This window comes from Pristiophorus japonicus, chromosome 15 (assembly GCF_044704955.1).
Source record: "Pristiophorus japonicus isolate sPriJap1 chromosome 15, sPriJap1.hap1, whole genome shotgun sequence".
In the NCBI taxonomy this organism is placed as follows: Eukaryota; Metazoa; Chordata; class Chondrichthyes; family Pristiophoridae; genus Pristiophorus; species Pristiophorus japonicus.
Window position 1 is genome coordinate 59,695,800 of NC_091991.1, and position 16,921 is coordinate 59,712,720.

At 47.1% G+C, this 16,921-nt stretch overlaps 1 protein-coding gene across 1 annotated transcript in view; it reads left to right on the forward strand.

The window, feature by feature from the left end:
• Window positions 1-16,921, forward strand: part of LOC139281546 (voltage-dependent calcium channel subunit alpha-2/delta-4-like) — a 745,953-nt gene that overhangs the window by 203,530 nt on the left and 525,502 nt on the right. Inside the window, exons 16-17 of the mRNA XM_070901711.1 lie at window positions 65-154; window positions 5,600-5,713. Coding sequence (XP_070757812.1) covers window positions 65-154; window positions 5,600-5,713 — 204 coding nt within the window. The remainder of the gene's footprint in view (window positions 1-64; window positions 155-5,599; window positions 5,714-16,921) is intronic.

The window sequence follows — 16,921 nt, forward strand, 5'->3', positions numbered from 1 at the left end:
TTCATTAGTTACCAATGACTGCACAGAACATTTGCATTTTCTGTTGTTTCATTTTCCTCTTCAGCATTTCAAACAGCTGGTTGATAATCTTAATGCCAAAGGAACAGGAATTGTAAATAAGGGGCTCATCGAGGCCTTCACAATCTTGAATGAGGTTTGTATATTTTTAGCATTCTATCAAAAATTGACTGGGATTAATGGTGAGATGTGTTCTGTTGGACTGCTGTATAATGAGTGTTAGAAAGCTTTAAAGCTTTGATATTTATTGATGTTGGGAACAGTCTGTGACAGCACAAATTTTATATGGTCATGTGGAAGGCGCACATTTAAAGGGGTCTGGAGTCAATGATTAATACAAACCTACCTCACGTAAAAGGTCAATGCCACCTGCAGAAATGTTTATGGATCATGTTTCCTTGGCTTGACATGCCAGGACCATCTATTGTGAACCCTTACTATCCCTGAGGAACCATCATTGCACAGCCAAGCGTGCGCTGCAGCATAAAGGACAGTATTCCTCAAAGAAAACATAAACACCAATATCCCTTGCAACCATATCCACTTTATTGCATTTCTTGTGCATTGTTGTCTACATTTTGCCCCCAGTGTTTCCCCTTGGTGACAATCAGGTACTGAAACCTCATACTTTTGATCTACATCCAGGTGGAATCCAGGCAGATCTTTTAGCTTGGATGCTATAAAATGGGGAGTAACCCACCCACCTGGATTCTGCCACACATTTCAGAGAGCCATTTTCGAGTGGTGGTGCTATGGTGGATCTTCCACCTATGTCCCTTGTGTATCTGTAAAGCATGCACTCCCATGTTCCGCCAGCAGGGAGCGCATCCCCTGAAGTCCCAAGGGATCCCAGCATCCCTTGGGAGCATTGTATATAAGCCGGCCCCTAATGCCTGTTCCTCACTCTGGAGTGTCTTAATAAAGAATGAGGTTTCCGTTACTTTAACCTGTGTGCAGTCTCATCTGTGTTAGGAACACAATAACTGGCGACGAGTATACGAATCCAACACAAAGAAGCAGCAAACTGTGGGCATCCTGGAGAAGTTCTTGGAGGGTGAGGACTGGGAAGCCTATGTCGAACGGCTACACCAGTACTTTGTAGCCAACGAGCTGGACAGAGAAGGAAGCACTGCAAAAAGGAGAGCGATCCTCCTCACGGTCTGCGGGGCACCAACCTACAGCCTCATGAAGAATCTTCTGGCTCTGGTGAAACCCACAGATAAGTCGTATGAGGAGCTGCGTACACTGGTTCGGGAGTATCTTAACCCGAGGAAGAGCATGCTGATGGCGAGGTATCGGTTCCACACGTGCCAGCGATCTGAAGGTCAGGAAGTGGCGAGCTACGTCGCCGAGCTAAGGCGACTTTCAGGACAATGTGAGTTTAATGGCTACCTGGAGCAGATGCTCAGAGACTTTTTTGTACTGGGCATTGGCCACGAGACCATCCCACGAAAACTTTTGACTGTAGAGACACCGACCCTCAGTAAAGCCATTGCGATAGCACAGGCGTTTATGTCCACCAGTGATAACACAAAACAAATCTCTCAGCACACAAGTGCTAGCAATGTTCATAAATTAACTGGAACTGTGTTTGCGAGCAGAAATGTACAGGGCAGAAACCATGGGTCTGCAACTGCCAGCAGGCCTCAGCTGACCCAGGTGACTCAGAATCCGCAACAAAGGATGAATGCAAGGCAATTCACAGCTTGTTAGCGTTGTGGAGGCTTCCATTCAGCCTATTCATGCCACTTCAAAGGGTATGTTTGCAAGAGCTGTGGAATAATGGGGCACCTCCAACGAGCTTGCAGACGAACTGGTACAGGGGGAGCACACATTTTCAACGAAGTGTCCACCTATAATGCTAAATGTAAAATTGAATGGCTTACCCGTAGCCATGGAACTGGACACTGGCGCTAGCCAATCCATCATGAGTAAAAAGATGTTTGAGAGACTGTGGTGCAACAAGGCACTCCGACCAGCCCTGAGCCCCATCCACACGAAACTGAGAACGTACACCAAAGAGCTTATCACTGTCCTGGGCAGCGCCATGGTCAAGGTCACCTACGAGGGCATGGTGCACGAACTACCACTCTGGATTGTCCCAGGCGATGGCCCCACACTGCTTGGAAGGAGCTGGCTGGGCAAAATCCGCTGGAACTGGGATGACATCCGAGCGCTATCACATGTCGGTGAGGCCTCATGTACCCAGGTTCTTAACAAATTTCCTTTCCTTTTTGAGTCAGGCATTGGAAACTTTTCCGGGGCGAAGGTACGGATCCACTTGGTCCCAGAGGCATGACCCATTCACCACAAGGCGTGAGCGGTACCTCACATGATGAGGGAGAGAGTGGAAATCGAGCTGGACAGGCTGCAACGCGAGGGCATCATCTCCCCAGTGGTATTCAGTGAGTGGGCCAGCCCGATTGTTCCAGTACTCAAAAGTGATGGCACGGTCAGGATTTGCGGTGATTATAAAGTAACTATTAATCGTTTCTCGCTACAGGACCAATACCCGCTACCTAAGGCAGATGACCTATTTGCGACGCTGGCAGGATGCAAGACATTCACCAAGCTCGACCTGACTTCGGGCTACATGACGCAGAAGCTGGAGGAGTCTTTGAAGGGCCTCACCTGCATCAACACGCACAAGGGACTGTTCATCTACAACAGATGCCCGTTTGGAATTCGGTCGGCTGCAGCAATCTTCCAGAGAAACATGGAGAGCCTACTCAAGTCAGTACCATGCACGGTGGTTTTTCAGGATGACATATTGGTCACGGGTCGGGACACCGTCGAGCACCTACAAAACCTGGAGGAGGTCCTCCAGCGACTGGATCGGGTAAGGCTGCGGCTGAAGAGGTCGAAATGCGTCATCATGGCAACAGAAGTGGGGTTTTTGGGGAGAAAGATCGCGGCAGACGGTATTCGGCCCACAGACGCCAAGACAGAGGCTATCAGGAATGCGCCCAGGCCATAGAACGTCACGGAGCTGCGGTCGTTCCTGGGACTCCTCAACTATTTTGGTAACTTCCTACCGGGGTTAAGCACCCACTAAGAGCCCCTACTTGTCTTATTGCGTAAAGGTGAGAACTGGGCATGGGGAAAAAAACCAAGTGTTTGCTTTTGAGAAAGCCAGAAACATTTTATGCTGCAACAAGCTGCTTGTATTGTATAAGCCGTGTAAAAGACTTTTGCTCGCATGTGATGCGTCGTCGTATGGAGTCGGGTGTGTATTACAACAAGCTATCGTTGCGGGGAAGTTGCAACCTGTCGCCTATGCCTCCAGGAGCTTGTCTAAGGCCGAGAGTGCCTACAGCATGATTGAGAAAGAGGCATTAGCGTGTGTGTTCGGGGTAAAGAAAATGCATCAGTACCTGTTTGGCCTCAAATTTGAGCTGGAAACCGATCACAAGCCTCTCATATCCCTGTTCGCTAAAAACAAAGGGGATAAATACTAATGCCTCAGCCCGCATACAAAGGTGGGCACTCGTGCTATCAGTGTATAACTATAACATCCGCCACAGGCCAGGCACCGAGAACTGTGCGGATGCTCTCAGTCGGCTACCATTGCCCACCACGGGGGTGGAAATGGTGCAGCCTGCAAACTTGTTGATGGTGGCGCAGCCCGCAGACTTGTTGATGGTCATGGAAGCGTTTGAAAATGATAAATCATCTGTCACGGCCCGCCAGATTAGGACTTGGACCAGCCAAGATCCTCTGCTGTCCCTAGTAAAAAACTGTGTACTGCATGGGAGCTGGGCCAGCATCCCCGTTGAAATGCAAGAGCTAATCAAGCCATTCCAGCAGCGAAAGGATGAGCTGTCCATTCAGGCAGACTGCCTGTTGTGGGGTAACCGTGTAGTGCTACCCAAAAAGGGCTGGGAGACGTTCATCTCGGATCTCCACAGTACACACCTGGGTATAGTAATGATGAAAGCAATAGCCAGATCCCACGTGTGGTGGCCCGACATCGACTCTGACTTAGAGTCCTGTGTACGGCAATGCAGCGTGTGTGCTCAGTTGAGCAACGCACCCAGAGAGGCACCACTAAGTTTGTGGTCCTGGCCCTCCAGACCATGGTCAAGGATCCATATCGACTATGCGGGCCTGTTTCTCGGTAAAATGTTCCTGGTCGTGGTGGATGCTTTTTCAAAATGGATTGAAGCTCCGCCACCGCCACCATTGAAAGCCTGAGGGCCATGTTTGCCACCCACAACCTGCCTGACATACTGGTCAGTGACAGCGGGCCATGTTTTACCAGTGCCGAATTTAAAGAATTTATGACCTGCAATGGGATCAAACATGTAACCTCGGCCCCGTTTAAACCAGCATCCAATGGGCAGGCAGAGCGGGCAGTACAAACCATCAAACGGAGCCTTAAACAAGTCACAGAAGGCTCACTCCAAACGCGCCTGTCCCGAGTCCTGCTCAGCTACCGCACGAGACCCCACTTGCTCACAGGGGTGCGCCCAGCTGAGCTACACATGAAAAGGACACTTAAAACCAGACTCTCGCTGGTTCACCCCAACCTGCATGATCAGGTAGAGAGCAGGCGGCAACAACAAAATGTAAACGATTGTTGCACCACTGTGCCAATTGTAATTGATCTGAATGACCCTGTATATGTGCTAAACTATGGACATGGTCCCAAGTGGATCGCGGGCACGGTGATAGCTAAAGAAGAGAGTGGGGTGTTTGTAGTCAAACTAGACAATGGACAAATTTGTAGAAAGCACCTGGACCAAACGAGGCTGCAGTTCACAGACTGCCCTGAACAACCCACAGCAGACACCACCTTTTTCAAGCCCACAACACACACCCAAAGGATTAACGACATCACCCCGGACCAGGAAATCGAACCCATCACACCCAACAGCCCAGCAAGGACAGGCTCACCCAGCAGCCCTGCAGGGCCAACAACACGCCAGCCCAGCGAGGGCACAGCCAACACACCAGAACAGACATTTGTACTGAGGCGGTCCACCAGGGAAAGAAAGGCTCCCAACTGCCTCAACTTGTAAATAGTTTTCACTTTGACTTTGGGGGGGCGTGATGTTGTGCATCTGTAAAGCATGCACTCCCATGTTCCGCCACCAGGGAGTGCATCCCCTGAAGTCCCAAGGGATCCCAGCATCCCTTGGGAGCACTGTATATAAGCCGGCACCTAAGGCCTGTTCCTCACTCTGGAGTGTCTTAATAAAGACTGAGGTCACTGTTACTTTAACCTCCCTGTGTGCAGTCTCATCTCTGTTAGGAACACAATATCCCTAATATCACCCTTTTACATCTGTCCTCTGGTCGGACATTTCCAGTAATAAGGTAGCATTTTCTTTTGACAGAACAGCTAAGGTTGGGAGCAAACTGTGTGATAAATTGCAGTCTCTTACTTCTGTGTTCCAAAACTGACCGGAACTCCTACTCTGTCCCGATTACAGAATTAATTTACACAATGCTTTTATTCAGAAATTATTATGCAAACATACTTTATACTTGTGTTGTGTACCCAGTTTTGATTGTTGCTCTTTGATTTTCTCTGTTCTATTCTCTGTGCCTCTGCTGATATTTATATTTCTTCTGTTAGTTTAATGAGACAGGACAAGGCAGCCTGTGCAACCAGGCCATCATGCTGATCACAGATGGTGCAGTTGAGGAGTATGAACCAGTGTTTGAGCAATACAACTGGCCTGACTGTAAGGTACGTGCATAAATAATGTGGTGACATTTGAATGATATTGTGTTCTATTAACTTAAAGACAAATACAGCAAAGCAAACACAGAATGCAATGGAGCCCTCATGCATGCCAGCTCAGAGCTGGTGAAGATTTAGAAGTGGCGCAAGGTGGCACATCCCCCTGTCTGGGTGGAGGCAAGAGAAAGTATCTTTATTACATGGAAGTATTTCCCTTCACTGCAAAACAGTTTTCCATAGGCTCTCTACATGTACACCACTGTTTCACTCTAATCTCTCCTCTATATTTCCCTCTGCTGTTAACTGAATGTGGTAGTTTCAGGCCTGAAAAGGTATGTGGATACCATGTTAAATAATATGTAATTTATGTAACAAGTAGCATGTGGAATACAATGTACAACTTGATCACGTTATCCTGTGCAAACACATATCAAACCTGGAGTCTGCTGAGACAGGGAATAAGTAATATTAAGGTTATACACAGGAGGGTGGACTATATTATTTGCTATGAAATGTGTGTTCCCCAGGTGCAGAAAAGACAAAAAAGAAGGTAAGACCTGTAATGTTGCCGCAGGATTCCCTTTGGTTTCACACTTGATATCAGTGGACTTGTGCCTGGAGTATTTGCAGGCCAAGTACTTTAATGAGAAGTAAAAAAGTTCTGATATTTGAGGAAGTGGGGTGCAGGAGGATAATTCTCTTACCTCCAATGATCTCAGTGTCTCCATATCTGTGGGACAAAGAACTTGGGAGGAGGTGGTTGTCTCGAGTATGACACCAGAAGCTGCAACAGAGCCCTTCCACAAGCACTTCAGATCGTACCTCTTCACTGAATCTTACTCAAGCAAGCAACAGCACAGCCATTGAGGCTGATTTTCTGCCATTTAGCGTCCATGTCTGGGGCATTCCAATAAGGCGGAAGAGGTGGAGACCCATGACTACAGACTCTGCTGCAATAGCACCTGACATGTTTCTGGACACATAGTGGGGCTGAGAGCTGTTTTAATATTTAACTGATGCAAATACTATTCTGAGACCTTCCATGTTTCTTTCCTCTGTTTACACTAGGCTAGATTTTCCTCTGATGAGCGAGTTATTGATGGAGCGGGAATTCCACCCCTTCCCGTGTGACTCCACCGCTAACCCACTGATTTACCTCCAGGAGACCTAGATGGATGGATTAGAGCTACTAAGGATGGTTTTACAGTGGTAGCCATTGCTTCAGGAATTGCTATGAAGCAGCATTTCACAGGGCTTCCAAGACTTACTTGGGACTATTCAGACTCTTATCATACCTACCTCAGTCTCTTATCATACCTACCAGAAGCACCTCAGAGCCTGTGCCCTGCACAAGTAGAGTTGTAAGGAATAGATACTGTTGTGTATTGTCCAGGTACATTAAATGTATAATATAAGTACAATGGTGCACCACAGAGGGCTACATACATCACATTGGCGAGGACACGGACGAACTTCACGCATCACGCAACTATGGCTACTCTGGGCTCGTTAAAGGATTTTACGGTGGGAAATGATTGGGAGGCCTTTATGGAAGGGCTCGAGTACTACTTCACAGCAAACGACCTGACGGGGCACACGGACGCACTGAGAGAGAAGCATAAGGCGATATTATTTTCCAGCTGTGGCGATGAGGTTTACTGTCTCGTCAGGGATTTTCTGGCACCCGGGAGCGCCAGGGACAAGTCATATGAGGAGCTGGTCACACTCATTCGTGACCAACTTAAACTGAAGGAGAGCATCCTCATGGCCCAGTACAAATTCTACCATCACTGCAGACCTGAGAGCCAGGATGTCACCAAATATGCTATGGACCTCAGGAGACTCGCGACGCTATGTGATTTTGGCACACACCTTGAAGACACGTTGCAAGTTTTTGTTATGGGGATTGGCCATGAGGGCCTCCTTCACAAGCTGCTATCCACGGAACCTACAGTCACCCTGAAGCAAGCCATCACCACCAGCAGGGCGTTTATGGCATCAACTTGCAGCACCAAGCAGATGATCCACACAGTCTCAAACCCGGCAGGCACTGTCCACAGGATAGTGCCCACCACGGACAAAACTGCAGAATGTGGCTCTGCCTGGGGCAGAGAGCACGGACTTCGGGGTCCTGGAACTCAGAGTCCGCTGAGGGGGGGCTAATCAAGCAGCACCATGCTGGCTCTGCGGAGGAAGCATGGGGCTCACCGGTGCAGGTTTGCGGAGTACACGTGCAATACCTGCCATATTAAAGGCCACCTTCAGCGTATGTGTAAAAGAAATCTGACTCACCGCGTGGCTGAGGAGATGGGGGATAATCCACTGTTCAGTGAGGAGCAGGTAGAAGAAGATGAGGTGTTGGGACTGTATACGTGCACCGACGATTCGCCCCCAGTGATTATGGAAGTCAAAATCAACGGAGTCCCAATGAGTATGGCAGTGGATACGGGATCGGGTCCGTCGTTGATGAGTCAGAGAACTTTTGAAAAACTGTGGGTCAACCCGGCTGCACGACCCAAGCTGGTCCCGGTCCTGGCGAAGCTGCGTATTTACACCAAGGAACTGATACCTGTTCTCGGCAGAGCGGACGTGCAGATATCTCATGGGGGCGAGACACACGGTTTACCCTTGTGGGTTATTGCAGGCGATGGGCCGACACTACTCGGCAGGAGATGGATGGGGTAAGTCCGTGGGAGCTGGGAAGACTTCATTCCTCCACAGACTGCTGCTCCCCGGGTTCCCAAAGAGCAATCTTGTAGGTGCAGGCCGATTGCTGGGGTGCGAGCCAGTGGGGCGCTGTAGGTGATGAGCGGGTGGTCCATCGATGGCCGACAAACTGAGGAGGCCCACGCAGAGAAAAAGTCGGGCGGCGGTAGAGACTACAGCGGCGGCCGGATCTGCAGGAGAGGAGGCTACAGCAGCGGCAGCGAGCAACTAAAATGGCGGAGCCCAAGGAAAGTCTCGTGGGAACCACAAGGTGGCGTCTTAACAGGGCAATGCACCCGGGAGTCTTAAAAGGGCCCCACACCACTGGTGGTCCTCAAGGCAAGAGCAAGTCTAGAGGAGTAAAGAGACTGGTATGGTGACATGTGTGGATAAGAGTTACATTTTTTTGTGTTGATGTTGGTTGGTTACTGTGTTTAAAAAGGGATATGAAGGATTTACAATGTTAAATGGGTACTGTGTTTAAAAATGATGGACACGAATGATTTACGAAAAGAGTCACATCACGGGGTACTGTAAAACAAGTAAAAGGGTTAACGGACCTGTGACAAATATGCAAGGGTTCAGCGGCTGCAGATGAACCGCTAAGGTAACTACTAAGCACAGAGGCAACGCACCAGTTGCGATACCCTGTCTCAGCGCAGCCCAGTAAAAAGGGGGCAGTATACCGCCACCGTACCTTACCCAGCGGAGCTGGGATTAAACAACTGTTCAGTGCAACTGTAATCTTTTGACACACCTGCTGCACCACATATTGTATGTACCATACTAATGTACCGTCTATGAATACCTGTTTTCTGTTGGAGGTCATACCCGACACTTCATCACCCATACGAGGACTGCAAACACCACATGCTTGCACCTAATAATCTCTGCATGGGATGGTCATGGACTCACACTCACTAACCCACCAGGACGAACAAGGCCGAGGTTACCGGCAATAGCTTTTGGAACTGTGGCGGGGCGGGGGGAGGGGGGAGAGTGAGATGTTGTGTATTGTCCAGGTACATTAAATGTATAATATAAGGACAATGGTGCACCACAGGGGGCGCTGTGGTGGGAAACCTGAAAGTACCTGCAAGAGGCAGTATAAAAGGCTGCCCACCACACCTGAGAGGCACTCTGGAGCTGAACAATAAAGGACCAAGGTCATTGCAGTTATTACAACACCAGATCGTGTGGAGTCAGTGATTTGTGCGCTACATACTTCACAGATACAGCGCATACTGTCTCTCCAGAGAGTAACAATTCACCTATGTCCTTAAGGCCCCCTGCAACGCCTGCACATATGTGGGCTCAGCACTCCTTGACACTTCTGAAAGCTGGTCCTTCTGAGACAACTGCTTCACTGAGACAAAAGTTATCACTGTAAAGTCCTGTCCCCTCAGTACAGATTCACACGAGGCATATAGTGAAGTCAAGGTCACTCTGGACCTGCACCTTTATTTCACAGCTCTGGAATGCTGCACTTGCCTGAGACCTGTCCTTATATACCTGTCTCTTGCAAGTGCACCCCTGGTGGTAAGATATGCTGGTGGTTACAGGTCATATCTTATTACAGTCATGTATAGCATGTTAGGATACAGTTATATATAATAATGTAAGATACATGACAATCACAGACTGCTAATACTCCAGGGGAACCTTCGCAGCCACCCACTGCTTAATCTCATCTGACTCAAGCGGCACTCGTAGAAGTAATAGATTATGACTTAGAACAACTAAAGGGTTCCTGGATTTATTGGCATCATTTGGTAAATGTTGTTCTGGAAAGTAAATAAAGCTTAGCCACATGAACTTCAGAGTTCATTTCTGTGTATCTTGCAACTTGTTTGAGTTGGATGATGGCATGTGAAATTCAAAATGGATGGATGTCCTTTGCTCCATTCATTTCATTATCATCCCCTTTCATAACATTATTATGTAGCATGCAGCAAGCTACAATGATTTTGGAGACTTTTAATACGTTTTCAGAGGATTTCGAAGCAGAGTCCAAGATTGCCATGAGTCTAAAAGAGAATTTGATTGATGGTGGTGGTGACTCTGTTTTGAGAAACAATTTTAAAGTCCTGCCCCTTGATCAGTTCTGGTTCTCAATTCAAAAAGAGTTCCCTGAGTTATCCCAAAGAGTTGTTGAAATACTTGTCCACTTTGCCCGTGTAAAAGTGGGAATTTCTTCATTTATTTCGATCAAAAACAAGATTACAAGCAGCTTGAAAGTAGAGTCTAATTTGCATTTGAAACTCTCCAAAATCAAACCAAAATTTCACAAATTGTGCACCAGCAAACAGGCTCATCTTATTCACTAAGATGAGGGTGAGTCATCAAGTGTTCTTTTATGTTCCAGTTAATTTATGTTGCTTTCTGTCTTAAGTAAAATGTCATGTTAGCCGAGAAATCTTCTTGTTCTACTCAAAAAATTAAGTATGACATTAATTTTCACCAGTAGTATGAAATGGGCTCATAGAGAATCAGTAGCCTGTTTTACACCACACTCGACCATTACTTCATCCAGGCAGTTTTCCACATTGTCGGTTAGATTCCAGTGTTGTAGCTGTACAGGAAAGCTTGGCTAGAGGCATGGCTAGCTCTGAAGCACAAGTCTTCAGCACAACAGTCAGAATGCTGTCGGGGCCCATAGCCATTGCTGTATCCAGTGTGCTCAGCTGTTTCTTGATATCATGTGGAGTGAATTGAATTGGCTGGAGACTGGCTTCTTGATGGTGGGGACCTGAGGAGCAGGCCGATATGGATCATCCACTTGGCACTTCTGGCTGAAGATGGTTGCAAACGCTTCAACATTGTCTTTTGCACTTACATGCTGGGCTCCGTCATCATTGAGGATGGAGATATTCATGGAGCCTCCTCCTCCAGTTACTTGTTTAATTGTCCACCACCATTCATAACTGGATGTGGCAGGACTGCAGAGCTTTGATCTGATCCGTTGATTGTGGGATCGCTTATCTCTGTCTATAGCATGCGGCTTCCGCTGTTTAGCATGCATGTAGTCCTGTGTTGCAGCTTTCCCAAGTTGGCACCTCATTTTTAGGTACTCCTGGTGCTGCTCCTGCATGCTCTTCTGCACACCTCATTGAACCATGGTTGGTCCCCTTGCTTGATGGTAATGGTAGAGTGAGGGATATGTCAGGCCATGAGTTACAGATTGTGGTGGAATACAATTCTGCTGCTGCTGATGGCGCATAGCACATCATGGATGCCCAGTTTTGAGCTGCTAGATCTGTTCCGAATCTATCCCATTTAGCACAATGGTAGTGCCACACAACATGATGAAGGATGTCCTCAGTGTGAAACATAGAAACATAGAAAATAGGTGCAGGAGTAGGCCATTCGGCCCTTCGAGCCTGCACCACCATTCAATAAGATCATGGCTGATCATTCCCTCAGTACCCCTTTCCTGCTTTCTCTCCATACCCCTTGATCCCTTTATCTGTAAGGGCTATATCTAACTCCCTTTTGAAAACATCCAATGAACTGGCATCAACAACTCTCTGTGGCAGGGAATCCCTCAGGTTAACAACTCTCTGAGTGAAGAGGTTTCTCCTCATCTCAGTCCTAAATGGCCTACCCCTTATCCTAAGACTGTGTCCCCTGGTTCTGTACTTCCCCAACATCGGGAACATTCTTCCCGCATCTAACCTGTCCAGTCCCGTCAGAATCTTATACGTTTCTATGAGATTTCATCTCCACAAGGACTGTGCGGTGGTCACTGCTACCAATGCTCTCATGGACAGATACATCTGTAACAGGTAGATTGGTGAGAACGAGTTCAAGTAGATTTTTCCCTCGTGTTGGTTCTCTCACCACCTGCCGCAATCCTAGTCTGGCAGCTATGTTCTTCAGGGCTCGGTCTGTAGAGGTGCTACCGAGCCACTCTTGGTGATGGAGATTGAAGTCCCTCACTGAGAGTACATTCTGTGCCCTTGCTATCCTCAGTGCTTCTTCCAAGTGGTGTTCAACAAGAAGGAGTACTGATTCATTAGCTGATGTAGGGCAGTAGGTAGTAATCGACAGGAGGTTTCCTTGCCTGTGCTTGACCTGAAGCCATGAGATTTCATGGGGTCTGGAGTCACTGTTGAGGACTCCCAGGGCCACTCCCTCCTTACATTGAGGGTTTCTCGGTGGAAACATTAGCCATGCTGCAATGAGCATCCTTAGTTAGATATACGCTCTTCTTTCAAATAATGGCGGCATGGTATCGGCACAAAATGAAGGTATTGCTGCTGCCAGGGGATCATGCATCAACTTGGATTATTCTGTTCCTTAGTACAACACCACCTACTTATTCATGGAATTATATCCTTCCTATTCATATATGTCATGAGATTATGGGCCCAATTATGGAAGTTACCTTCAGCCATGAGCTTAACATTTTGGGAGAAAACCTGAATTGTAGCAATGCTTAGCCATTGTCGGTATAATGCAAAACTCAGGGTCGATATAATGTGGAGCCTGTTTCATGTAAAGGCTGAGGTTGGTATAATGCAAGGCTCAGGGTCAAGATAATGCAAAAGGCAGGATTGATATATGGAACCAAGGATGAGTTTGGCAAAGCCCAGTATCTCTGTAATGTGGCGCCCAGAACTGGTATAATGTAGGTTGTCCAGGTTCATATTTTGTTCAGGATCAGTATCATTCTCAGTGCAGAATCAAAATATTGTTTAGTATAATTTTAGCTCGGAGTTGGTGTATTGTTCAGTATGATACTTCATTCAAGTTTTGGAATATTGCTCAGTATGGTACTCAGTTCAGGGTCATGAAAATGCTCGACCCAGGGTCAGTGTAACTAATATAATGTGGAATCCAAGGTCAGTATAATGTGAAGTCTAGGACAACCTTTCACATGCTCAATCTAGCCTTTCACAACAGGGTATCCCAAAGCACTTTACAACTGATGAAGCATTTTTTGAAGCATAGTCACTGTTGTAATGTGAACCCCAGAGTTGATATGATGCTTAGTTTGGGTTCATATACTACCCTATCCAGGGCTGATGCTCAAGATAGTAGTAAGCCCAGGTTCAGTATAATTCTCTTGGTCAGTATGATGTACAGCCCACAGTGAGTGTAATGCTCAGTTTAGGTCGATATAGTACTCAGTATGATGATATGCCCGGCATTGGTATAACAGCTGCTACGGTGGTCAGTATAATGCTGAGTCCAGGGTTGGTGAAATGTGAAACCCAGGATTGATATAATTTTGATCCCGGGGTTGGTATCATTCTCAGTATGATACTAAACCTAGTGTTGTTAATGCACAGCCCAGGATTGGTGTAACGCTGTGCCCAGGATCAGCCAAATGCTCAGTATGATGCTCGTTGTTTGGCCATTATAGAGGCCAGGGTGAGTATAATGCCGAGGGCAGGGCTGTTTAAAGTATGCAATCAGTTTTGCAAGGCTTAAGGTCCGTATAATGCAGCGCACATGGTTGATGCAATGTGAAACCAATTATATGTACAATGTGAATCCCAGCATTGATATATTGGCTGAGCCTAGGTTTGTATAATGGCTGAGTGGAAGCTTGGTATGGTACAAATATAAGGGTTAGTATCATATTGGCCCCAAGTTTCCACATGATTTGCTCCTGATTTTTAGGAGCAATTGGTGGAGAACGGAGTATCTTAGAAATCGGAATTCTCCACATTTAAGTTTTCTGCAGTTCTAGTCAGGTCGAACAGTTTCACTTTTGAACAGAATTTTTTTTTCAAAAGGGGGCGTGTCCGGTCACTGTCGCCTGATTTGAAAGTTTCCACAGTGAAAACGTACTCCAAACTAACTTAGAATGGAGCAAGTGAAGATTTTTGTAGGCTTGAAAAAACCTTGTCTACACATTAAAAAATCAGTCGCAGGTTACAAATTAGGCGTCGGGAACGAGGTGGGGGGGGAGGGGGGGGAAGGGAAGTCATTAAATTCTACAATAAATCCTTAGTTATACTTATACAAATATTATACAAATAAATCCAACCTGAATAAAAATTTATAAAAAAAGAACAGATTAAATAAACCATGTTCCTACCTGTGTGAAAGTGCTTCATGCAGGCCTTTCAGGCAGCGGTTTGCCGTCGGGACCGACCGACGGCAGGGGGAGAAAGCTGGAAGAAGCCTCAGTGCTGATCATGGAAGGGCAATGTGGTTTTATTAAAAAATGTTAAAAATTGAACAGCTACAAAGAATTTGAATAGTCTCAAACAAGTGCATGTGTCCCGTTTATCACAGTCTATCTTTAATTACAGAATGCACTCCCTCACACACAGAAATATCAAGAAAATTAAAATGCAAGCCTTTACAAGGGTTCAATAAACACATTTTCACTTTTTCTGCAGCACTTTTTAAAATGGCCGAGTGCCAATGTTTACTTCAGACTGTGCGTGCGCAAACGCTCCAACGCGCACGGGCAGGGTTGCCGGCACCAAAAAAACTCATTTAAATTGTATCCGCCCCCTCCTACTTACAAAATCGGCGCGAGTGGTAGGCTCCGCCCCCTGTGCGCCGTGCCAAACAGACATCGAGCTGCAAGGCGCTCGAGAATATCGCGTTTTTTTTTCAGGCGCCGTTTTCGGCGTGAAAAACGGGTGCCCAGCTCGGAGGGGCGCCTGTTTTGCCGCGTGTGGAAACTTGGGGCCATTGTGTCCAAGGCCAATATAATGTGAAGCCTATAGTCAATTTTGTGAAGCTAAGGGTTTGTAATATGTGGACACCAGAGTCAATATAACACGGAAGTTAGTATAATATGGGGTAGTATAATATGGAGTGCAGGGTCACTACAATGCAGAGGCCAGGATAAGTATAAAGTAGAGGCCAGAGACACTGGGCTCGAATTTCATCTAATTACCGCCACTCAGTAGGGTCATGAAATGGCGAAAGAGCGACAACCGTCACTCTTTCACCAGCTATTAGTGATTCCCGCAGTAGTCGACATTTTCCGCCCTCCCTTTGTGCTGTCGGTAACTGGCAGTGCCCTGGAAAAGAAAATGGCAGTGTGGTGACGTCAATCAGCATACAATGTCGACTTAATATCACCACTCCGAACTTTGACCCTGGCGCTGACTTCAGCGCTGGGTCTTAAGCAGGCTGACAGTGGTGATATCTGCACCTCTTAAAGGGACACACACATCTTTCAGATAAGTTTGGATTTGAGCTTTTGGATTGTTTTTTTTTTATTTTACTGAAGTAGTGGCTTGCTTGTGTCGGGAAGGCTGCTGGACATTTGCAAGGCCTCAAATAGTAAAGGAAGGCATCTGAGAAGCTAGAAAATGCTGCAAATACTCAGCAGGTCAGGCAACATCTGTAAAGAGAGAAACAGAGCCCATGTCTCAGGTCGAGATGCTACTGAGTATTTCCAGCATTTTATGCTGGCATTTCAGATTTACAGCATCTGCTCACAGAGGGAAGAGGAGGACACAAGAGGAAAAAGCCAAAGAGGAAGAAGCAGAAGAAGGAATGCAACCCAGACAGCCTCTTACTCAAAAGCAAAATACTGCGGATGCTGGAATCTGAAATAAAAACAGAAAATGCTGGGAATCTCAGCGGGTCAGGCAGCATCTGTGGAGAGAAAAACAGAGTTAATGTTTCGGGTCGACGTCCCTTCGTCAGAACTGGCGAATGTTCGAAAAGAACACATTCTTAAGAAGCACTGAAAAGGGGAGGGGAAGAAAGAACAAAAGGGCTGGTCTGTGATAGGGTGGAAGGCAGGAGAGATTAGAGAGACAAAAGGGATGATGGGCCAAATTGAAATGGTAATGGCAGGAGTTAGAAAAAGGTTAGTCTAGAAAGGGTGTGAATAATGGAATAATGACCAGCTGCCATTGGAGACAAAGATAAAAAAAAACATAAGCTCGCGGTTGGCGGGGGGCGCGGGTTGGGGGGGGGCGGCGGCGCGGGGGGAGGGAGCTAAAGATGGGCGGAGGTTATGCTCTGAGATTGTTGAACTCGATGTTGAGTCCAGAAGGCTGTAAAGTGCCTAAACGAAAGATGAGGTGCTGTTCCTCGAGCTGTCGTTAAGCTTCATTGGAATAGTGCAGGAGTCCAAGGACAGAGATATCAGAGTGGGAGTGGAGTGAAGAATTAAAGTGACATGCAACCAGAAGCTCAGGGTCACATTTACGGACTGAATGGAGGTGTTCCATAAAGCAATCAACCAATCTGCGCTTGATCTCCCCAATGTAGAGGAGACCACATCGTGAGCAGCGAATACAGTATATTAAATTGAAAGAAGTACAAGTAAATCACTGTTTCACCTGGAAGGAGTGTTTGGGGCCCTGGATAGTGGGAAGGAAGGAGGTAAAAGGGCAGGTGTTGTATCTCCTGCGCTTGCATGGGAAGGTGCCATGGGAAGGGGAGGGGATGCTAGGGGTGACTGCAGAATGGACCAGGGTGTCACGGAGGGAGCGGTCCCTTCGGAATGCTGAGAGGAGAGGGGAGCGGAAAATGTGATTGGATGTGGGATCACGCTGGAGGTGGCGGAAATTGCGGAGG